The sequence below is a fragment of the Onychomys torridus genome, chromosome 13, assembly GCF_903995425.1.
Source record: "Onychomys torridus chromosome 13, mOncTor1.1, whole genome shotgun sequence".
Taxonomy (NCBI): Eukaryota; Metazoa; Chordata; class Mammalia; order Rodentia; family Cricetidae; genus Onychomys; species Onychomys torridus.
The window spans coordinates 50,860,933-50,885,483 of record NC_050455.1 but is presented as its reverse complement, the minus strand read 5'-3'; the positions used below and the strand labels follow the sequence as shown (position 1 = coordinate 50,885,483).

The 24,551-nt window shown below is 43.3% G+C and overlaps 2 protein-coding genes and 1 long non-coding RNA gene across 5 annotated transcripts in view; 1 reads left to right on the top strand and 2 right to left on the bottom strand.

Annotated features, from left to right (window-relative positions):
- Positions 1-6,299, top strand: part of Fbxo38 (F-box protein 38) — a 46,335-nt gene extending 40,036 nt beyond the window's left edge. For all 3 annotated transcript variants that reach the window (XM_036204513.1, XM_036204514.1, XM_036204511.1), the window contains exons 17-22: positions 94-196; positions 2,146-2,312; positions 3,357-3,502; positions 4,092-4,195; positions 4,520-4,633; positions 5,484-6,299. In XM_036204513.1, the coding sequence (XP_036060406.1) occupies positions 94-196; positions 2,146-2,312; positions 3,357-3,502; positions 4,092-4,195; positions 4,520-4,633; positions 5,484-5,662 (813 nt within the window). In that variant the 3' untranslated portion in view covers positions 5,663-6,299. The remainder of the gene's footprint in view (positions 1-93; positions 197-2,145; positions 2,313-3,356; positions 3,503-4,091; positions 4,196-4,519; positions 4,634-5,483) is intronic.
- A 1,096-nt stretch (positions 6,300-7,395) lies between these two features.
- On the bottom strand, positions 7,396-11,877 carry LOC118594708. Its single transcript, XR_004946407.1, has 2 exons — positions 9,304-11,877; positions 7,396-8,420 (listed from the first exon to the last, which is right to left on the bottom strand). It is a non-coding gene; the product is annotated as an uncharacterized LOC118594708 (long non-coding RNA).
- Positions 11,878-13,020: 1,143 nt separating this feature from the next.
- Positions 13,021-24,551, bottom strand: part of Htr4 (5-hydroxytryptamine receptor 4) — a 204,423-nt gene continuing 192,892 nt past the window's right edge. Inside the window, exon 7 of the mRNA XM_036204236.1 lies at positions 13,021-13,792. Coding sequence (XP_036060129.1) covers positions 13,705-13,792 — 88 coding nt within the window. The 3' untranslated portion in view covers positions 13,021-13,704. The remainder of the gene's footprint in view (positions 13,793-24,551) is intronic.

The window sequence follows — 24,551 nt, the reverse complement described above, 5'->3', positions numbered from 1 at the left end:
CTGAGAGAAACCAAAGTTCACAGCTGCTAGGGTCTAACCATGAAAGCGCTGGGGAAGGAACACTCACTTGTAACTTTAACTTTATCATTGTAGGTTCTTGTGTTAAAATCCAAAAATCTTGTTGGAGTCACAATGACCAATTGTGGAATCACAGATCTGGTGCTGAAAGACTGCCCCAAGATGATGTTCATCCATGGTATGTATTTGGGGTTGTATCCTAGAAGTGCATTATGCATCCTTCAGAGAATTAAAGCAGACCAGTTGATGCTAGCTGCAACCCCAGCTACTCAGACTGAGGCTGGAGGATTGTAAATTTAAGGTGAACTTGTGCCACACGGCAAGACGTAATCACAAAATAAGAAGTTTAATAGTTTAAGAAGAATTAAAATGAGAGAGAGAGAGAATATGAATATATAGCAATTGGGGTTATAGCTCAGTCTAGAATCCTTGCTAGCACGTGACATTCTAGATTCATATCTCAGTAGTGCCAAAGTTAATTCCCATATATAACAGTCACATTATTATTTTTCACAGGAATGTTTTGGGCTGTCTCTAATTTTGTCTCTGTTGTCTGGTTCTTATATAATTCACTACTCCATAGTAAGGGTCCACCTGCTGAAGCTTGGTTCCTTTTGTAAGTAGCCTCTCCTTGAAGGGTAATAGCTCCCTGACTTGAGTGGCTTCATAGCATGGGCAGGCTGCAGTCAGTTACACCTCAGCTTAACGTGGGGCATGAGTGCTGCCTGAAGGTGTTGGGAGAGGAATAAGTGGACCCTCAGTGCTTTGCTGCCCAGTGTTTGGTTAGGTGCCCAAGCATACCCTTAGTTCCTAGCACACTGTCACTAGTCCAAGCCCATTCTGCAGCTTCACTGCACATGCCTTCTCTGTCATCCCCACTCGTTTATTTAGTACACTCCTGTATACCTCCCTGTCCTTCCTTCCATGTCCATCTGAAGTATAGGCTATTCTCTGTAAGGTTTTAAAGTTCTAAGTGTATATTTATATCCATTTATAATGGGTTTTGTTTTCTATTTATATTTTGTTTCCCATTATATTCCTATTTAAAAGGGAGGAAAATCTAGGCTATATGGGGTGGCATATACCTTTGATCCAAAACACTCAGGAGGCAAAAGTAGGCAGTACTCTGAGTTTGAAGCCAGCCTAGTCTACATAGCAAGTTCTAGGCTAGCCAAGGCTACACAGTGTGACCCTGTGGTTAAAAAAAAAAAAAAAAAAAAATCCAATATCTGCCTTGTTCCTGCCCTGAGTGAGTTACATGTTGTGTGTTCATTTTCTTCAGTGTGTAAAATGTACATAATTTTGGTTAAGTCATATGGCATGTGGCCTTTGTTGTAGTTAAATGCAGTAGGGTGTGTATGTGTGTTGTGTGTGTACATTCATATATACATGCATGTAGGTACACAGTACAGAGTATGATTGCTACAAGACACCTCATACAACTGGGCACTTAAGAGGCTGCAGCGGGAGGATTGCCATGAACCCAGTGCCTGGCTGGGCCAAGATGTCAGACTCTGTTCATGCTGCAAAAATGTAAATGTTTTTCTATTGCAGCCAACAAGGTTTATGCCATAGAATATCTGATCAAGTCACTATCTCCTCTTGGAGTTTCTTCTTGAAACAGAAAGCTCTGAGGACATACAGCAGCGCTGTCCTTCCTAACTGTTGCTCAGGAGTCCACCTTCTGCCTCTGGGCATCTAAAGCAGCCTCCAGATGCTCCCCTTTGCTATCTATCTTCTTAAAGCAATGAAGCACTTCTTAGAGAATACCACTGGCTTTCCTGCTGTGCTTTACCCCTTGGTTCTCCTGTATTGTGCTCAGCCTGCTGATAGATCATACGGCTTTAGTGTTAATTGTTTCCTAGGCAGGTCAACTTCTAGGACTTAATTTCTTTCACAGGCAACATTAGAAGGAAGAGGGCCTTGATATCTCTCTGGCATGAGGACAGCCAGCTTTTGAACTCAGTCATGTTGTCAACTCTTACCTGTTATTTGTACTTGACCAGTGTGGTGCCTCTATTCACAAGCACAATGCTTGTGCCAGAGTTTTCCAGAAAAGGTTCCAGGACTCTATAGTTTGCACTCTTGTATAAACTGTTTGTAGAGCTTATTGTTTTTATTTTATAGCTACCAGGTGCAGGGTACTGAAACATTTAAAGGTAGAAAATGCACCAATTGTAAACCGATTTGACTATGCACAGTGCAAGAAACTAAATATGGATCAGGTACTAGACCAGATACTGAAGATGCCACCAGAGAGGAACCGCATCATCTACCTGCGCCCAATGCAGCAGGTACCAAGCTCTGCTTTTTTATGATCACATACACATTGTGCTAATATTTGTTTATTTAATCCTTCAACCCTCAATAATGATTCTTTAAAATCTGTGAAGTTTTTATAACCAAGTGAGATTGTCTTGCCAGTATTGTTTGATAATACTTTTCTACCAGCTCTTAGGGATTCTTAGCAGTTACATTGGACTCCTTAAGTTGCCTGTTGACTAAGAGCCTGCACTCAGATCACAGACTTTCTGTTCAGTCTCCTTTAACACAGAGCAAGCTCTTCTCCTCTGTATTTCTTAAGTGTAAAATTAGAATCATAGTATCCTTAAATTTTTGTGCTGTTCTAACTAATATGTATGATATACTAGCAGAGTTGCTGGTATACTTAAGCAATAGTGTGATAGCTGTAATTATTGAAAGTTAAGTGCATATGTAGGATGATGCTTGTTGCTAAAACAAAATATTAAATAATACCTGGACTCTTGAGATTGAGAGTCCCCAAAGTTAAGTTCATCAAATTCATAAGTGTATTAATACTCAAAACTGGCTACTTGCTTAAAACTAGAAAGATGTTTTTCTTCCTTAAGGAAGTTCTCCTTTTTGTGAAGGAGTCAAACTCATGTTCCCCTGAAAACAGGAAGATAGTGCAAAGCTCGAGATAGGGAAGGGCACCCATGAGAATGTGCTCTCAATCCAGAATCTACAATGCGGAGGGAAACATATAGGCCATAAAACTTAGCAGCTGTTCTCATAGGACAGTCTGTGCACTCAGTTATGTAATACGGCCTGTAGCAAAACCTCTGAGGGACATCCCCGAAGACGTGGAGTTGATGGAGATCAGTTTCCTGAATCCTCTGACTTACCGGGTGCTTAGAGAACAGTGCAGGAGAAATTGCTGAGTCTGCTGTGCGGAGAATTTGCTACATCTTAATCCAAGCACGGCAAGCTGTGCTCTGGGACAGAGCTATTATTTGATTTCCAAATCAGCCAAGCATTTCAAAACTCAAGCTTTTTAAGGTTCTCAGATGTCTCTGTTTTTCTGATGTCATCCACAGGTAGATACGCTAACTTTGGAGCAGAAGCTGTTTAGTGGCCCCTACCCCTATCACATTTGTATCATCCACGAGTTCAGTAATCCTCCCAATGTTCGGAACAAGGTGCGCATTCGGAACTGGATGGACACAATTGCCAATATCAATCAGTAAGTGACTCTGTGGCCCCAAAAGTCCTTCTTCGTATTCCTCCTATTAAGTGCACCTAGGAGCAAATCCTACTTTATTTTAAATGGTTCCAATTGAGCTTTTAGGTAGACTTAACTTGTCATGATATAAACATGTAAAAAAAAAAACCTGATGAAAGAAAATTTCAAATTTAAGGTCATGCATGTATTTATGTAGCATTTTATTCAAAATTAAAAAAAAAAAATGGTAAAGAACTGCATAGGTGTGTTACTTCTTCAGACATGGAGGATGGAAAAACAAGTTAATGACAGTCTTGAGGCTAATGCTTCACTTTACAGAAAATTATGTTTGATTTTAATCTTACAAACATTGTACTAATTACCCTTGATATACAAGATATTTGCTCAGAGATTTCCTTTTTCTTTCCTCAACATGATTTGAAAGCTACTAAAGAATGTAGCTCTCTAGTGGAGTGACTGGGGATGTCAGTTGTCGCTCTGCTTGAGATGGTTGCTGGACTATAAGCTTGAGTAGTCACAATTGCTTTCTCAGAATGCCCAGCAGTCTTTCCAGTTGTCTATTTACTTGATTTTTTCCTCTTGCCTCCAGAGAACTCATTAAATATGAATTCTTCCTGGAAGCCACTCGAACTGAAGAGGATTTAAAGAAGTACCCTAAGTACCCCTGGGGGAGAGAAATCTACACATTAGAGGGTAAGAATTTACCTAGATGAGGGCGGGGCATGCCTTAGGGGAGATATGGAGGGTCTTAGAACTCATCAGATTAGCGAGAGGTTTGAATCTCCACAAGAGGCAGAAGCTGGGTGAATAGTGGTCTGGCTGTGTCTTTACCATCCCTAGAATACTCAGGACTGTTGACACACAAAAGGTAGATAAAAATGAAGACTTGTGATAGTGAGAAGTGACTTTGAAGGCAGCTGGCCCAGTCTCTGTACCCAGCTGAAAGTACTTAGGTGTAGTGTGCTGCTGCCGGCTCTTTTGTACTAACAGGACTTCCCCATGGTCTGCTTATTTCAGGTGTTGTGGATGGAGCACCATATTCCATGATTTCTGACTTCCCTTGGCTGAGGTCACTGCGGGCAGCAGAGCCCAACAGCTTCGCCAGATACGATTTTGAAGATGACGAAGAGAGTAATTATGACCTGATTTAACTTGTATTTTCTAGATTACTATGTTAAATAGTTAATATTTTGTTTCTGAATTAGGGACAATACAGAGTTTGGTTTGTTTTCCATAAATGTTTTAGTATCTTCTGAAAAGGTCCCAGCTGTGAGTTGGTGCAGCAGATGCACCGTGCATCTAATGTGTCCACACCATGGGAATTCCTTCCGGGTTCCTACTCGTTTGATTGTTTTGTTTTGTGGTACATATGTCTATATGCTGGAGATTTAACTCAGGACCTAGTGAAAAACATGACAGCCAGTTACAAAACCATTTAGAACTTTGCTTTTTGAGAAAGCTTTAGAGCCCGAGCTTGCCTCCAGGTGTCTGTGTAGCAAGCCCTGAGTGCCTAATCCAAGTTGCCAGGATTACACTTGGCATGTGCCACCATGCCTGACGAACTCATTGATCTTTGTTGAAGAATTTACAAGCGTGCCATTTTGGAATTGTTCAGTTGTGCTCATTAGTTGCCTGCTTCTTAGAGGTATTGTGACACTGCAGCTTAATTGTAATTTAAGTGTAGAAATTTCAGGGGAAGCTTTTAATAAAAGTTTTCTAAGTTTTAGCATATTTGTATATTCACTTATAGGTAAAACTGAAATAAATATTTATAAAGAAGTGAATTTTCTTAACTACTTAGCATAATTTACTCCTTGGTACATTATTTTCACCTGGGGATTTTCCTCATGTCTGCTGTCTTAGACATCAGATCTGATATAAAACAAAGAGTCTAGGAGCTGTCCTTGCATCAGCTACATATGGTCCAGGAAATGGACCACTTGGTTCATTCTAAGTATCTCTGGTCTCTCTCCTTTCCCAGGTACCATCTATGCTCCTCGAAGGAAAGGACAACTGTCTGCAGACATTTGTATGGAAACAATAGGAGAGGAGATCTCAGAGATGCGCCAGATGAAGAGGGGTGTGTTTCAGCGAGTAGTGGCGATTTTTATCCACTACTGTGATGTCAACGGAGAGCCAGTAGAAGATGACTACATCTAAAGAGACCTTCCCTGGCTCTTCTGGCCCATAGCGGCCAAGAGGCTACACAGGAACTTTGGGCTTGGAATTGGGAGGCCCTGGCTCAGTTTGTTATATAGGAAATAAATAAGGAACATGGAAATTGTATACAAAGATTTATATATAGAAGAAATATACAAAGACACTTCCAAAAGTAACGTCTTTATATCCTATGTTTATACATCATAATTTAAAGAAGTCATTTGAATGAAGGCAAATAATTTGAGCATTGATTTTGTTCACTTTTCCTCAGTTCTCGGTGTCATGTGACTGAGTCCTTTACTCTGCTACTCACCATTGTCCCTTCGGTCTGTGCCTTTTTCTTCCCCAGCAGAGCTGTCTGAGTCAGTGCTGAAGAGTGCTGTGTCATGTGTGTGTGTTAGTATAATGCCAACTAACCCTCAGTCCGAGAAGACTGTTCCTGTACTATGACGGGCCTCTTGTTGTCTTAGTGTTCATATTTGGCGTATTTCTTTAAATGAAAGATTCACAAACCTAAAAAAATGAATTTGAAGGGCAAATAGAAAGTTTCCAGAGCATTTCTAGTTATTTATTTCCTCACTCAATTGTGTATATGCTTTATCTTGAACATAAAAATAAACATTTAGTAAAAACTTTATTCTTGCCATGGACTCGAAACCGTATTTTACAGCGGATGTACTTCACAGACAAGCAGTGTGTAGCTGTGTCTAGCTCAGCGCCAGTGTCCACCTGCTGATCCCTTTTGAAAATGAGGCCAGGAGATGCATGCCTAGTGCATGCAGAGCTGCGACAGAGTGCTGGGAAAATGATGGGCTATGTCGGAGGAGCTGCCTTTCTCTCAGGGCTAAAGCTGCCCCCACGTGACAGCGACAGTGCTCTTTACTCTTGGGGGCATCACCAAATGGCTTTGCCATTTGGTAAATAAGTGACCTTAACAGGCTTCGGAAGCCAAAATCTAAAGACAAAAGGAATTGTGTCTGTAGAAAGTGTCAGGTCTTTAAGGATTTATACAGCCCCTTCCCTTTTCTGGGGATTAATTGAGGCCAAGAAAGGAAACACCAGTCATCCTTGCTCAGGACTTGGTGTTCCCTGAGTAGGACATGAATTTGTGGTTTCGATCCCAGCTGTATTGACTTACTAATGACAGAAGGCAGGTGTGCCGGTGAGGTTCCCTAACACCAAACTCTTGGATAATAGGTGCCTGTGTCTAACGTCTTTACTTCACAGCTTTGAAAATTCTTGACATGTAAGAATTTAAAAATCTTAAATATAATTAGTTCATTTTTTCCTTGCATTATTTTTAGTTCACTGTTCAGGTTATAACTGCTCAGTAAGAGGCTGCAAACAAATGAAGAATAATAACCTACAGTTCTCAGCAAGAATCAACCTGTCTGTAGTTTTCTCCTGTCACTGTAGCAAGGACTTCATGTAAGTAATGCTCATATTGGCCACAGGAGGCCACTGCTCTTTAACTTTACTCAGGTTACCGATCTTACAGATTCATTAAATAGGATGGGGGGGGAGGGCACTAAGATCATTTGTAAAGGTCCTGAAGGTAGACAGCGGAAGCCGCACACTCTCCTAAACACTTAGGAAATGTAGATGAATAAGCCAGTAGTGGTGGCCTTATAGCAAGGCCAGCAACCTGTGTGGACTAGATAGTAAATAATTTGTGCTCAGTGGGCCATAGACATCCTCGGATGTGTGAAAGCCATGAACAGTACACAAAGATGGCCATATTACGACAAAACTTTATTTATAGATAGAAATTTGAATTCCACATAATATTCACATCACAAAATAATACTCTTGGATTTCAACGCAGACATTAAAAAGCAAAAACCATTTTGAAGGCGTACAGACCATATCTTGGCCAGTTTAGTAATGCCTGATGGAGAGTTCTCCATCCATTCTGTTTCTTCAGCAGCAGTGTGGTACAATGGCCTGTTTCTACAAAGGCCTTAAAATAGTTCACAGATGACCTCTGAGTGTCAGAATCAGAAAGAACCATGTATCACATGCTGCCAGGCATATGGGGCTAAGTGACTCCGTACATGGAGGCAGAAGTCCTGGGTTCAGATCTAATTTCCTCAGACAACAGCTCTGATCAGGAGACAGTGGTCTGTGCTGGAGAGCCTTGTGCTGGAGCCTCAGCTTTCCTCATTTGTAAGGTGGTAACAGTTACCCACTCCCACCAGGCAGTGGTGAGGGTCCAGTGGGAGCACCCAGTATAATCCCAGGTTTATTATAAGTGTTTTGTTTGGTTTTCTGGGTGTGTGTGTGTGTGTGTGTGTGTGTGTTTTGTAATTTTTTTTCTTAATATTTCCATAATGTCCCTTAGACTCTATCCTAGGGCAGCAATCTTTGAGAACTAATCAGGCCTTGGAAAGGAGGTCACACTTGACATCGTTTTGAGGTGTTGGTTATCATACCTCCTATACTTGCTAAACATCCAGGTGCTTAGGGATGACTGGAAGCAGAGTTTTTTCAGTCTGACTCCAAACAGTCCCTCAAGGGGGAAGGAAGTCAGGTGAGTCCCACTCTGGGGCTGGCTCCTGCCAACAGGACAACTGCTATGTCTGAGCTGCCGCTTCATCCTAAAACCAGTCCCGCTGGCCTTGTGGAAGACACTGGATACCGTCAGCTATTGAATTGCCTGCTCTCCCAGGCTGGCAGCATGAAGCACACAAGAATTGATGTGAAGTGATGTGTGGGGTTGACAATTGCAAGGCCAGTAGCAGAGTACATACAGCATCACCTTAGTCATAAACAACAGCAAACAAAACCACAAATTACCAAATCACATATGCCAAGTGATAACCCCACCCCCACCCCCACCTGCCTTGGGAATGAAGTGGGACTTAGCTAGGGTCAAGAGTATTTATCTGTGTTATGGGACTTTTTATGGTGGGAATAGATTGCATAAATGCATCATTTATATAAACTATAATTTATGTAGAGGGGGGAAAATAATCACTGTGCTAGGTTAGGAGGACCTAATGTGTTTTCCATCCATCTTCTGCCATACAGCCTTGGGCAAGTCACTTGCTGTGACAAAGTCTTGTTTATAAAACTGAACCGATGATCTCTCACACCGCTAGCTATTGTGAGGCTCTGAGATGTTGGGAAAGGGCAGATCAATTGTAAAGTGCCTGTGGTGGTGGATAGATACTAGGAAAATCGGGCTGGCGCCAACTAGTTTAAATTCAACCAAGAAGTATGGCAAATTCAGATTGCCTTCTGCAGGGCGCCTTGGTGATGGTTTGCGATGGTCAGGGTTCATCCGTTTGCCTGTCAGTCTGCTGCTGACTGTTCAGTAACCTCAGGCACCCCTGGTACTAGAGAGCCTTCCTGCTGCTCATCCATGGACCAGAATACCCCCATCATTTAATTAATGGAAACGACATCCAGAGGGGGAAAAAAAAAAAAAGAGGGCATATGAATGGCAGAGCTCAGACCAGAACAGGCACAACTCCGGGTCCCAAGGTGATAAGAGACGGAAAGTACTTAGAGCTTGTCCCCCTCTCTCTCCTAGCACAGCCCTTTACGTCAATGTAGAGTGAAGGCATCCTAGCATTGAAGGCCCCTGGGAGTGGTGGGCTTAGAATCGAGGGGCCTGGGCCTACATCCCACATCCATACCTGTCTGGTCAGTCACCAGATGATGTCTCTGCTGAGGTTTGTTCATTTTTAGTGGGAGCCATTTGGGTACTTGTAAAGGTTTTTTATGAGAAAATCCATGGAAAGCACTTAACCGAATGTCCAGCAGAAAGGAGTTCATTAGTAAGCTTCTGTTACTGTTCAATAAGTTCAGAAGGAGCTAGAGTAGAAGGAGACACAATCTGGATGAAGTATATAATACTAATAAAAATATTAAGCAGTTTCTTTCCCTTCTATCTTTGTTTCCAAACACATGGAACGTAACTTGTGTTAAATCGATGAATTCCTGTAGTTTGGAGTTCATCCTCTGAATTCTCCCAGAGGGGAGATAGGGGGAGTCTACTGACACATTTGTCTTCCTGGGACATGCAGAGGCAGGGGACACGCTCTGAGTGTTGACATCTGGTTAGAATTTAATAGTTTGGTCTTATTTTTATTAGTTTATCTCTATGGCTGCTTTCTATTTACAGAAAATAAAACTCATTTTCCATTTTGGATCTGATAAACCGTTGCCTTCTAAACTCAATTTCTGTAAGTGAAATGAAGATATTATGTAATCAGCAGAACAGGCAAAACGTGTATTTAGCCAAACTTGTAACAGTGGCCCTTGGCTATCCATGTTGGCACAGTCACACAGATCCAGCCAGCTCAGTGACCATTTGCATTTTGTAGAAGAATAGAGTGAGGCAAGTTCTGCTCAGGGACAGAGCAAGAGTGTGCCTGAACCCAGCTCTTCAAGTTTGTCCCTGCATTGTTCACATTCAAATCAATACTTAGTTTTCTAGACTGTGTGCAAAGAGGACACTTTTGGCCAAATGCACCGATCTTTTATTTCCTCCTAGACCCTGTGTTTTGGGGCAGATTTTGACCACAGCCAATCGAAGTAACAGAGGAAAAGAAAAGCTCTTTCCGTCTCTCACCTAAGAGAGCCCACAATACCAAAGAGAAATAGCTAGATAGCACAGTGCCAAGAAGACATTTTCTCCTCACTTGAAGACTATTCCAGGTGATTTGGTGGTCTCCGCTCTCTGGCCTTTCATTGAGTCTCCTCTGTCACCTACACACAATGCCCTGCCCTACCCCATTTCCCAGATGGTTCTTTGCTTCAGGACAGAGCAAGTTGGCAGCAGGAGGTGGAAATGTTAATGAGTGGTGAAGCTGAAATCTCCTAGTTGGCTTTGTTAGTTTGTTTTAACCAATACCTGGTAGGTTTTTCTTTCTTTTCCTTTCTAGTTGCTAATGGAGAGGGTTCGTGACCTGGACCAGCAGTTGTTCTTAAGTACCAGCATTCTCGGAGGGAGGGCCAGAGGAGAAGGTAGGAAGCTGGGGTTGACAGGTCTTGAACACGCTATGTCTTATACCGAGCAAGCTTATTAAGAAGTAAAGCATTTGATATATCCTATTTGCTGAGGGAGAATGGTCAAGGTCAGTAGAAAGCTAAATCAGATAATGCTGGCAAGAGAACACAGGATATCTCAGACACAGCTGCCTTAGGACTGATAACCACAGCCCTTCAGAGGGAAAAAGCTGGGTTCCTAGGAACTGAAACCTTAATCCTTTGAGGCCCAGGCCAAGACTGGCCCTTGCCAAGTCTGCTCCTAAGCAAGGGCAAAGAACTAGCATTCTTTTTGTCTTTCTTCAGGACCTCTGAGCCTTGGATCATTCTGGCTTCCAGCAAGATGAGGTGGGATCTTCAGAACTGGGCATTCCTAAGGACTGCAAAGTCAAATGTAGAGAAAGCATAGTGAATCCCTCTATCCCTGGCATGGAAGCAGACTTTATTAAACATCAAAAGTGGTTGCCAGTGTTCATCTGGTTAGAGTAGCTGGACCACAGCCTCCTCTTCCCTGGTAACATCTCATCTTAACACAGCAGGCTTCCTGACAGGAGCTTCTTAGGAAGAGGACACGTTTAGGTCTCCTCGAAACCTGGGCTGCTGTGTGTCTTCTGCATCTTCCACACTCAAGCTGTGCTGTCTGGATTCCTGGAAGCCGTGGGTGGAACTAATGCTGTGTAGCAGTTCTCCAGATAGAATGAATCCACTCTTGTCTCTTGAATTTGCATTTGGTTTATCACCATGTCTGCTCGTCCCAAGTCCCTTTCTCCAGTTTTTCATGAAAAGACAGACAGGGACTCAGATCCAAGGAGTTTAGTGGTTTTTGATAGAGAAAGGTCCCATAAGTATGGTGACTATCCTTAATTTGCCAAGGGCTGCGGAATGCCTTGGGATATGAGAGACTTTCCATGTTAAACCTAGACGGTTGGTCACTTCATTTCTTTGTGGGTTTTGACATTCTTCTCCCCGTATCTGAAGATGGGGAAAAGGAAGACAGCCAGTGAGTTCTTCCTTCATAGATTAAACAGGGACAAAGAGGCCATTGTGACCTTCATCACAGGGGAAGAAGGAACGACACAGGAAGTAGAAAGGTAAGGGAAACTTGTAGGGTGACTCAAACCTGTGGCCCCAACACTTGGAGGATGGAGGTAGGAGGATTAGGAGCTCAGTTCAGCCTCAGCTGCACAATGAGTTTGAGGCCAGCCTGGGCTATGAAAAAAAAAACCTATCTCAATAAAGTATAAGGGGGGGAAGAAGGGAGGAGGGTGGAAGAGTGGGAGAGAGAAGAGGGAAAAGATGGGGAGTTAAAACGGCAAGAATGCCACGCTATGCCCACCTTCCCCGCTCCCTCCGTTTCACAGCAGTAAACCAAGCTGCCTTTGTCTGCAGAAATAAAAGAAAAACGTTTGTGAGTCTCAAGTCTCTCTCTCTCTCTCTCTCTCTCTCTCTCTCTCTCTCTCTCTCTCTCTCTCTCTCTCTCAGAAATAACTTAACCAAGACAAAGAAGTTGATGACACTTTTAGCATGGAAGAGAAAACATATCTTGGAGTTTGGAACAAACGACACTCTACAAAAATGTGTGTAAAATGGAACCATAGTAGCTCCAAAGGCAGGGCTCAATGACAATTCCCAATACAGAAAGATTGATTTGTTCTTTGCTCAAAACAGAAAATAGCCTAGGACTAGACCATTGGCTTGTTCAGCACAGGACCCTGATCATCCTTAAAAGGCAATCTCCTTAACGTTTTATTATATTTTATTTTGTTTTGTTTTAGTGTGTGAATGTGTATGTGTGTGTGCCTGAGTGTATGTATGTATGTGCACCATGTGTATGCAGGAGCCTGGGACAGTCAGAAGTGGTGTCAGATCCCCTGGAACTGGAGCAACAAATGGTTGTGAGCCACCATGTGGATGCTGGGAGCCAAACTTGGGTCTTCTGCCAGAGCAACAAGTGCTCGTCTCTTAAACACTGAGCCATCTCTCCATCCACTGCCCCACTCCTGCTCCTTAATCTTGAGTTGTGAGACTGTTCTTTGTCAACGTTCATAGCAATCAGGGTCCTAGTCCACTGTCGTGGAGGGGAAACAAACAAAGATTCATTCCAGGTGACACAATCACTAGTACAAATGACAACTTTACACACACATGCATGCATGTGTGAACACACACACACACACACACACACACACACACACACACACACAACTAGCTGTATAGAGGTCTCTTGGTAATGGGTCCAAAGGCAAAACCTAAGCTGAATCTTTAAAATTTATCCTCAAGGGGGAACTGTTACCTCAAGTAGTATGCTATGATCAAGAAAGAAAAAAGGAAGGAAAGAAAGAAGGAAGGAAGGAAAGAAAGAAGGAAGGAAGGAAAGGAGGGAGGGAGGGAGGGAAGGAAAAGAAAATGTTCATGGCTGTAAGCCAAAATTCCTGACGCCTTCCATGTCAGTACTTGAGTGCTTCTAGACAGGCATCCGGAGCCCGCTAAAGCATGTCCAGAAGACGGCCAGAGCGAAGAGGAAACTGGAGATGGTCCATTGAGAGAGAAGACTGAGAGGGGCGGGCAGGTGGCAGGTTATTTTCTTCCAACGTCTAAGGCTTTCTGGGAGGAAGAGGAGACCAACAGCACTGCCCTGACGGAAGCTAGAGCAGCCACAGACTTGGGTGCTGATGAATGACAGAACTTCCACACAATTAGCTCATTCCCACCACAGAAGGGACTGTGTTTGGAGGTAGTGAGCTCCTGTCCCTGGAGAGGTATGAGCAGAGACCGACCCCGTGTCAGTAGGCAATGAGTGGTGCCACTTGGGCTCTGGGTAGGATGCTGGGTCTGATGATATCTGAAGTCCCCACACAGTTCTGAAATCCTTGACGTGCTGGGTCCATGTTCCACTGAACACTGTCTTCTGAGTACCTGTGTACCGCCCTGGCGCCCCATTCTTCAAGCTTCACTGGTGATGACCAGGGTCAAGAGTGGTTCCAGGGTATCCTGTTCAGGCAGACATGAATGGGAATGAATGGCTAAATGGCAAGCCACGTCTTCAATCAAAAGCATGATTCCAGGGACTCTGGGTCATTGTGTATGGGCAATTTCTCCAGTTCCTGGTGATGCCCACTGTGCAAAACTGTATACCTAAGGAGGAAGGAAAGAAGGCATGAGAATTCAACAGGCATCCTCCAAAGGCATCAGAAGCACCCCATCTACTCTCTACTCCCCTTTCTTGAATGTATTTGAGGGCATAGAGAGGTGGGAGTGGAATGGGATGGAACTTCACAGAGAAGAAAAACCAAAGGACTTACCTAGATTGTCTAAGTTAAAGGTGGGAAAATGGCATCTTTGGGGAACCAGGCCTAGTTTACAAAGAGTGAATGACAGACCTGGGAAACCAGATTCCTTTTTCCAAAGCAGTTCCTGTGCCACTTGTCAGAACAACTCCAAACTGGACATGAATAAGCCCTTCCAGTAATTTTCTAGTGCTGCGCTAAAATGTGTTTGTTCAACTATCTACTGTGGTTTCTAATTCCAGACTACACCCTGTAACCTAGATAGAGGAGAGAAGATAGATACCACTGGTGTTGTGAGTGGCTGTCCTCCACATCAAGCAACTGCCATCTTGGGGCATTCATTTGTGCCCCCTTTGAAAAAAATCATCCCATCTGGGATTGTTTATAACTTACACTACCTCCTGAGTGTCCAACTGCCTCCATACCAAGGAACAACTCTGCACATAGTCTGGAGGAGGAGCGTGTGTGTGTGTGTGTGTGTGTGTGTGTGTGTGTGTGTGTGTGTGTGTGTGTTGTATATATGTATACTGCATTTTTTGTGGTCATGGGGAAGCCTTCATGCCTGCTGGGCAAAGACCTCCAGTTGTGGCCCATTGGGGGACACTTACCCACACTCCTGTAAATAACTCCTCACCTATGCTCTGTAAGGAAGTCCAATACATTTTTTGGCTTCCCAGAATGAATTCTGGTGGAATTCTGCCTCAGTTTGTCATTGGGACCTTAGGAGAAGAGGTAGACATTACTCTGTCTCCCACTGGGAAGTAATTTTAGCAACCACTGGGAGGAAGATATTTCAGGTAGAGGAGGTGGACCCTCATATGGTGTCAGTGGTCCTACAGCAGACTACAATCAGCTGAGCATTCCACCCATTGCCTAGGGACATTGAATGTATGTAGCTAGAGTTCTTCTCTCCAGGTCCCGCCAAGCCCCTGCAGTCCTGTAGCCCACTTATAAAATAAACATACAGATGCTCATATTATTTAAACTGCTCAGGCCTACCATTGTCTAGCTCGTATTATTATACTCAGCCCATTCCTGTTCATCTATATGTTGCCACTTGTTCCGTGGCTTTACCTGCTGCCTTTACATGATGCTCCCTGGATGGCATCTCCTCCTCTCTGCCTTCCTGTTCTCTCAATTCTCTTCTCTGCTAGTTCCGCCTATACTTCCTGCCTAGCTACTGGCCAATTGGTGTTTTATTTATCGGTCAGTCATCCACAGCAAATGTACTTACTATTGTGCTACAACGCCATGCCCTGCAATATTCAGAGCATGCTGTTGTGCAGATTTATGCAGATGTTCTTAAGCTAGATCTTGGCTGGAATTTGGAAGAACAGCAAGGATTAGGGCAGGGGGTGGGGCAAGGGAACAGAAGGAAAAGGAGTAGTGGAAAGAGTGGATATCTGCAAGATATCCAGGACCAGTGTTGGGGTGAGGCAACCTTGAAGATCCCTATGGTAGTCTTTGGCTTTTTACTGCCCAGGAGGAGTTTGAGCAAAGCAATGGTCCAAATGACCTTAAAATAGGCTTCCTCTGGCTGGATGCTCTGTTGAGAGTATAGTCATACTCTCCTTAATGACAGGGATGCATCCTGGAAAATGTAACATTAAGTGATGTAATCATGGTACAAGCATCATAGAGGGAATCCATCTAAGCTAGAGAGTGTACCCCCACTACACTCCAACTTCTATGATACAGCCATTGACTAGGCTAAAATCCTGTGCAGAATATAATGAACACTATAACACAGGAAATACAAGGTCATCAGGAAACGAGAATTTTCCAGTTTCAGTGCGAGTACTGTGTCGTATATATGACTCATCAGTAACTGAAATGCCATCATACTGCTCATAACAATTGATGGAAAGGGGGCAGGCAAGAGAGAGAGATGACTGATGTTTTCCATCAGCGACTCGGGGGAGAGAAGAAAGATGGTGCTGTGGCCCAGGCAACAATAAGCAATCAGATTCTGCATAGAAAGTCGTTACCCTCAGTCATATGTTATTTTCCACTTTATGAGATTTACCCTTGAAGCTTCTCTCTGACTGCCCTGTGTTTGTGCATCTCATTATCTAGAATACTGTGCTGTGCAAGAGGCTGACTAAGACTTCCACTGGATCCTGACAAACTCAGCCTCCCATCGGGCTCTGCCAGTCACCGACAATGTGATAGTTGGTGAATTGTTCCACCTCGCTATGCCTTTCCTTTCTCTTGTGCACCGAGGGTATGATGCATTCTTCACAGTATCACTGCACAGAGAAGGCAGCACAAAGCATGGGAGTGGCCCATATCAGAAGCTCAACATGCAAAGCTAACACTGTTCCAGATCTAGCTTCCCCTCAATGGCTCCTAGAGTGAAGAGTATGTTGTGTTGATGACCATATATGCATAGCTCTGAACTGCTAAAGTATTTTCTTCTTTTATTTTCTTTGTTGGGAACACCTAGAAGACCCCAAGGCCTAGAAGATTCCTTATTTGCTCTCCCTGATTTGTGAGCACACACTCCTGTAAGGACACTGCCTACATGTTCTTTTCACAATCACTGCAGCTTGGCAGGCCATGCCAGGCAACCAAAAAGACCAAAGCTATATAAAGAAGAAAAGTGATGCCCAGAGATGCTGAGAAAGGATCCAGATATGAATGGTAAGTAAGTGGTGGGGCCTGGGCTAAATCCATGTCAGACCCATACCTGTTGGCCTGGCTCCTGAGCAACATTGCTTAATGGGCTAACATGCCCATAGCTCAGAACCAAGCAGTCCTGAAAACTGGGCTGTGCTGCTACCCAGGGTATAAGGATCTCCCTGACATAGATTCCTGTGCAGAAAAAGAAAAACTTAATAGTAGTAATAAGAAGAAATCATCCATAGCTCAATTTATTGAAGGATGAAGGTGACAGGGACCATTTTTAGTCATGACATAACTGACTTCATTTTTATATTTATAAAAATAATTATATTATTTTTTCCAATTGTAAGTGTTGGCTTCTCAGATTTATTTCACAGATGAAAAGACTGAAGCTCAGAGCTACTGATCTGGCTGTCACAGTGTGTGCAATGCCCCCACATTAAAACCAAAGCACGGTCCCAAATTCTGCCAAGCTCTACAGTAATAAAACACTCACATTGGCAACCAATGGCACTTCCCCTATGAAGCTCATACAAAAAGCATGTCCTGATGAGAAAGAAAACTATTATTTAGATCATGTGAAAAGTCATGTGTTGGGGAATATTATTTTAAGGTGTGTGACTTTTATGTTGCATTTGTTTAACTCAGTGAATCTGTGTGACTGTGCCTGCCTAAAACACCTGATGGTCTAATAAAGAGCTGAATGGCCAATAGCAAGGCAGGAGAAAAAGATAGGTGGGGCTGGTGGGCAGAGAGAATGAATAGAAGGAGAAATCTGGGAGGAGAGGAGAAGGAGAAAGGAGCTAGGAGCCAAAGAAGGAGGAGGACTCCAGGGGCTAGCCACTCAGCTACACAGCAAGCTACGGAGTAAGATTTATAGAAGTAAGAGAACAGGAAAAGGCCAGAAAGCAAAAGGTAGATGGGATGATTTAAGTTAAGGGAAGTTGGCAAGAAATAAGCCAAGCTAAAGATGGGAATCATAATTAGGAATAAGCCTCCATGTGTGATTTATTTGGGAGCTGTGTGGCAGGCCCCCTAAAAGAGCAAAAACCAACAACAACAGTTGTGCTATGAAGTGGAAAGAGGTTCATGAATCCCCATCCCTAACTGTGGGGATACGGACAACTTAATAAGGCTGCCTTACCAGGCTGTGGTGGTTATAAGCACCGAGGAAAGGGAGGAGAGTTAGCTTCCTTGGCCACCCAGGAACAAAGTCTGTATGCATTTTAGCCTATAGAGGTCCTGACATGGCTTGCCTGTTCCCATGTCTCCATGATTTACACATTTTTAATTTAGGAGTTTTTACTTTGATGGAAAAGAGACAGTATGAACACATTTACAATACTCTGGATGGCTACCCTGTAAACATTCACCCTGCCTGAATTTAAGAATCCTATTTGTTTATAGATCCATAAGGATGTCACAGGGTCCATGATGTTTCTACAGTGTTTCTCTAGGTAGAGGGCCCAAATGGCAGCTGCCTGCAGACATACCTGTGAACATCCACACATCCTCAAATTTAACAAGTATTGAGAGAAAAAGAAACCTGCAGCCTACTACTTGTGTTAAGAGTCTAATTAACATCTTTCGAGCTGCTGGGCACATAGTGGATGGGAGAATCTTCACTGGTAAAGAAAAGCAAGCTCAGGAGATGTGACTTTCCTAAGATTCAAGTAGGATATATAGTTATCCTAAGGTTCAAGTAGGATATGGGATAGTTAAGAAGTTGATACGTGTGACCAGAAAGATAGCTCAGTGGTTAAGAGCACTAATTGCTCTTCCAGAGGACCCGGGTTCAATTCCTAGCACCCACATGGCAGCTCACAATTGTCTGTAACTCCAAGCTCTGACACCCTCCCACAGCTCACACAGATGTACATGCAGGCAAAACACCAATGTACATAAAATAAGAATAAATTAATTATAAATAAAAAAAGAAAAAGTTGATATGTGTGGGATAGTTGAGAATTCTTGGGGCGAATGCTTCCGTCTAAATCCTGATTCTGCCTCTTACTTGCTGTGTGAATTGTTGCAAGTTTCCTGGAGAGTTATGGCCATTAAGTGAGATAATTCCTCTCAAGCTCTTATTAATAACAACCAGACATTGAATAATAAGTAACAATGATGGCCTGCTTATAAGATATCTAAGGGCAGAGCTTGAACCAGCTTGAACCTCTTGACCCCCAGCACTTAATTCCTGGTTTAGTGCAGAATCCATTCCTTAGTAATGAATGCATGTTTGCCTGATGCCTGCTGTGAACTAATCACATGGATGGGAAAAAAAAAAAAAAAACCTTCAAGATGTCACAATGGCTATAAGAACACACACCGAGGGAGAGGTCTTCATTCCTCAGCATGACCAAGGCCTCCCAGCTCTGCTGTGGGATCTAACTGCCAGGCTGACCTAGCAGAGGGCCAACCCTGGTGAGAGAGTGGTTGTATATGGTAAGTTTCATGACCTGGGAGAAGTCACTGCTGTTTCTCAAGCAACAGAGAAGCAGCTGTCTGCTTTGATTTAATTAATTCCAACACGACAGGAGCCACATTCAGTTTGGTGATTACCCGAATCTCCAATTTGTTCACCAAGCAATTAGTATCAAACTTGGAGCAGCCTGGATAGAGCAATAATTAATAGCACAACAGTGCTGCTTCTCCCTGCCTGGGCTGGCTGGCATCACCGGGAAATGCTTAGACTTTAGAACATAGGGCCTTAGGCCTCTTCTGGGCAACGGCACTTGCTCCACTTGCTCACTCTCACTGAAGATGTTTGCAATGTAAGAGGCAGCTCCATCTAAATAGATCAAACCCTCAAGCAGATCGGAGCCCTGCCACTTGGTATCCGAGATACCTTGGGGGGAAGCGGAGTATTTTTTTTTTTTTCAATGTTTATGAAGGAACAAGATTTCCAAATGCTAGGCATGTATTAATCCAGCTACTCATCATTTTAACATGCATGCCTGCTGTGGCGCAGGCCCCGTGCCAGGCCTGGAAGAACCTGGGGTAAAGAACTGGCACAACTGTTGCCCAGCAGAGCTCCCAGGATCCGGTAAGACCTGCCGTCAGGTGGAAATTTGTAAACGTGTGAAGCATTAAGGGTAGGAAGTAACTGGGGGTGCTGAGAGCATATGAGGAGGATATGACCCCAGTTAGTGTGTCAGGGTAGTGTGGCCGAGAAAATGGCAGGAGATGAGAACTGAAAGGTGGGTAAGGGGTCACCAGGCCAAGGGGAAGAGAATGCAGATCCAAACAACAGAGAGTGGCAAACCCCACAGTGATGGAGCAGAGGAGGGGCATTCATTGACTGAAAGGTGTGCTGTTGGCAGAGTCCCACGATGCTAAGGACCATTGTCCTCATCCTAAGAGCAATCAGGAGACAGGCCAGGCTGTAAGTAGAGAGGAGGACCTCATGTCTTGTAGGATAATTAGGCTGTGGTATAAGGGAGGCTGGACTGGGACACAATAGCACATTGGGAGCTCTATTACCTTTCTGGTTTTTGTTTGTTTTGTTTTGAGACAGGGTTTCTCTGTGTAGCTTTGCGCCTTTTCCTGGATCTTGCTCTGTAGACCAAGCTGGCCTCAAACTCTCAGAGATCTGCCTGCCTTTGCCTCCCAAGTGCAGAGATTAAAGGCCCAAACACAGAAGCTTGAAATAATATAAACTAGCCAGGCGGTGGTGGTGCACGCCTTTAAGCCCAGCACCCGGGAGGCAGAGGCAGGCAGATCCCTGTGAGTTCAAGGCTAGCCTGGTCTACAGAGTGAGTTCCAGGAAAGGCGTCAAGCTACACAGAGAAACCCTGTTTCTAAAAACAAACAAACAAACAAACAAAAAGAAAAAGAAAGAAAGAAAGAATATAAACTTAAGTCTTTTTTTTTTTTTTTTTTGGTTTTTCGAGACAGGGTTTCCCTGTGTAGCAAACTCACAGAGATCTGCCTGCCTCTGCCTCCCAAGTGCTGGGATTAAAGGCGTGCGCCACCACCGCCCAGCTTAAACTTAAAGTCTTACAGTCCTAGAGCTCAGCAATCCAAAATGAGTCTTATGGGGCTAAGAAGAAGGTGTCGGCAGATCTGCCCCCTTTCAGAATGCTCTTTGGAATAATTCATTCCTTGCCACTTCCACCTTCCAGAAGCTGCCCACATTCCGGGGCTTACAGCGTCACTTTGCCCAATTGTCTATTTTTATGCGCTCCTTCTCTGGCTGGCTCCTCTCGGCCCCTCTTCTTTTTTTTAATTAATAAGTTTTTTATTCATTTTCACACACCAAGGACAGACCCCACTCTTCCCTCCTATAAGAAGATAAGGCCTCCCGTGGGGAGTCAGCAGAGCTTGGCACTAAGAAAACTTAGAACTAGTGAGTTCATCCAGACTGTCTTAAGAACATTGCCCATCTCAAGACGACACAGAGCTCAATCATATCACAATCAGTTTTTTGCCAAATGATAAAACATATTCACAGGTACTAGGGAACGGGATGTGCACCTCATTGGGTGACATTATTTTACTCAACACAGGTGATTTTGAACTGTCCCCAGCCCAGTCTGTGGCTCAAAAGATGTAGAGTGGCTATGGCAGAGGGTTAGGAAGAATTCTCATTCTGGATATGCAGCGAGGAAAAAAATCTATAGGTCCTGATAATGTTTTGCCGTTGAAACAGTGAGGGCACTCTAGACCCAGGAGCAGACAGGGAAAAGATGTGGAAGCAAGGACTTTCACAGAGCACAGGCTTCAGGTAAGGAGTTATGAGTGTCCATAGTGTACCCTCTACAATGAGGCTGAGAGTACTGATGTGTCCAGGCTATAAACTCAGACTCACCTTAGACACTCAAGTCAGCATCTGGCCCCACTGTCCTGTGCAAAGTTCTCCTCTCTGTCATCACCTCTGCTGCTCTCATTGCTCATGTCCTTGTCATTCTAGAGACTGGTCTGAGATTCTGATGTCACCACCCTTCCCAAGGCAGCTACTGCTTGGTTCACTGTCCATCACCTAAGCATTCCATCCAGCCTCAGTCCAGCTTTGAAGGTTGTCAGTGCTGTTGCTGGACTTTAGCCTCACATCTCAGTTGCTCTCCCTTACCATTTCCTGTCTGCTTTATCTGCCGTTGTTGGATGTTTAGTCTAGTATATGCATGGCCTCCTGAGATTCTTGAGGAATGGTGTGCACATCTCATCATGTCCTAAGAGATAACCCGCATCCACTCTTCCCTTGACCCTACACTAAATGTTCTTTAGTATACACTAAATGAAGTATTGCATTTCTTATATTGACCATAATGTCAGGGCCATTTTTAAATGTCCACATTTTGGAGGAAGGAAGACTTTAACTCAAGGAGGAAAAGTTGTGCCAAAGGTCACTCAATTGCTCAATCATTGAGCCACAGAGCCAAGATTTAAACATACGCCTGCTGGAATCCAGACCACTTTGCAATTAATTGTGTGCCCTGACCTCATTCTCAACATTTAGTATATAGCTCTTGATACCTCGTGAAGTATGAAAACTCTTAGAATCTATGGAAATATTTACTAGATGCATAATAGCATTGCCTGACGTTTTAACTTGTTACAAAGGGTAGTGGCAATTAGTGTCCTACTGGTCCTCCCCCAGGCTTTAAGTGCTGTACCATCCTCACAGTTCCACATCTGGATCATCTGCGTCAGGTCCTCTATGGGCAGTGCTGTGTGTTTCTGGGTTGGGGCTGGGTAGAGAGAGCCATCTACTCCATGCATCTCTCCTTCAGAAGTACTTTGGATGTGGCTGTTTCTGGGTTTTGGCCTTTCTCTGAAAAGGAGACTGGAAAATCTTCTTTGCACCAAGAATCAATTTTCTGTAGGATATGCCTACAGAAAACTCCTAAAAGAAATTCTGGGGAGTGTGTTCTGTAGATTTCTACCCATCATTTACTACCTATGCTCCCTATAGACAAAGGTGAGTTATCCGGGATGTAACTGAGTGGTAGAGTCTTGCCTAGCATGAAGAAGGCTCTAATGTCAACCCCCAGTCCTGAAAAACAACAACAAAAACCAACAATTAGTGATTTCTGCTATCCGGAAACCAGAACCGAGTGGACAACCAGAGTAGTTCTCAAAAAGTTGTAGAATTTTCTTGCCTTCCTCAGCTTTTTCACTCTGGAAGGACATAGGCTTGGTTTGCATGCCCCTATAGAAATCCTTAACACTCCATAATAGAGAGTGAAGACTCTCCTCAGGAAGGGGGTTTGTAGTGGTGGAAGTTGCTGAGTTGACTGCATGAAATGATTGCCGATGTGACAAAAATAAAAACTTCAAGCCAACAGCATACCAACTTGGGCCAATTAGCACATTTTAGAAAAAAAATTCAAATATCTCCCTAGGCCATTATTTTAGAATATAATAATTTAATTGAAATGTAAAATGACTACTTAGAACAAAGTTGTTTTCAAGCTGACTTGCTAATAGGTAAATAAAAATAAAGTCTAGAGTGCCAATGAAAGCACTGGTCAGGCCATGTGGTGGTGGTACAGGCCTTTGATCCCAGCATTCAGGAGGTGGAGGCAGAAGAATCTCTGTGAGTTCGAGTCCAGTCTGGTCTATAGAGTGAGTTCCAGGACAGTCAGACTACACAGAGAAACCCTGTCTCGAAAAAACAAAAGAAAAAAAGTACTAGCAATTATCTAGTTTTGACAAATGTACCAAGTTTATATGAAATGTTAACTTAAGGAGGCAATGGACCAAAGGAAGATAGTTTTCTAAACTATTTCTATTCTCTATGGATATAAAGTTGTTTTAAAATTAAGGAAAAAAACAGTGTTTATAAAATTGGGAAAAAATGTTCTGCCTGGCTTCCATGTAAAGCTTCTATTCTAACAAGTGAAAAGCTTCACAAATTTAAATAAATACATAATAGAACTCTCAACTCTTCCTAGACATAAAACTAAACCGAGGTCACTGGGCTAAACCCCAAATGCACAAGACAGAGGTGTAGAAGGTACAGGAAAAGCATCCTCCAAGGACAATCATGGGTGGGAAGGCCTGACTGTAGTCACCAGATTGATGGAGGCTCAGAGTGTCATCTGAGAGAAAAACTCCAGGAGATCCAGCAGTGGGGACTGCCACAGTTTTATGAGTTTTACTTCCTAAAGATTTTGCCAGGTTCTCACAGTAAGAGAGAAAAATCCCCCTCTATTTCAGAAAGGGAGGGAGACGAAGTAGGGGGATGAGAGGGGATCTGAGTTGGTATGTAAAATGAATAAAATAATTTCTTAAATAAAAAAAAGAAAGGGAGAGAGAGCTTTATTTGTTTTTTGTTTGTTTGTTTTTCAAGATAGGGTTTGTCTGTGTAGCTTTGTGCCTTTCCTGGAACTTACTTGGTAGCCCAGGCTGGCCTCAAACTCACAGAGATCTGCCTGGCTCTGCCTCCAGAGTTCTGGGATTAAAGGCATGCACCACCATTGGCCATTTTTTGTTGTTGTTGTTTTTGGTTTGTTTGTTTGTTTGGGGTTTTTTGTTGTTGTTGTTGTTTGAACATAGTTGACCATCAGAAAACCCAACTGCCTAACTGATAGAGCACGGGACGCCCAACTTCTGTCGGTTCCAGCCATTAGTTCCACGGAAAATAGTTAGGGAGGGCTGAGAAATACTTGTGAAGTTCACTTTCCAGAAGTACAGTCTCCCTAAATGATGGACTGTAGACAAACACTTTCTTACTCTAATGGCACAGGAAATAATCCAAGAAACCGGATTCAAAGGAAACAATTCTCAGAGTCAAGAGACAGACTATAAAATGGAGAAAAATTCATTACTGGCTACACATTAAGCAATATGTTGCCACAAAGAACCACAACAATTAAATGCTGATACCCCCAATTATCCGACCAGCAAATGGGCTGATGAATCTATAGGCACCTCTCAAAAAAAGAAACACATGTGATCTATAAACACTTGTAAAGTTGTTTAACATCTTTAGCTATCGGAACTGGAAATTAAAAGTACTTTGAGATTCCATGTCACTT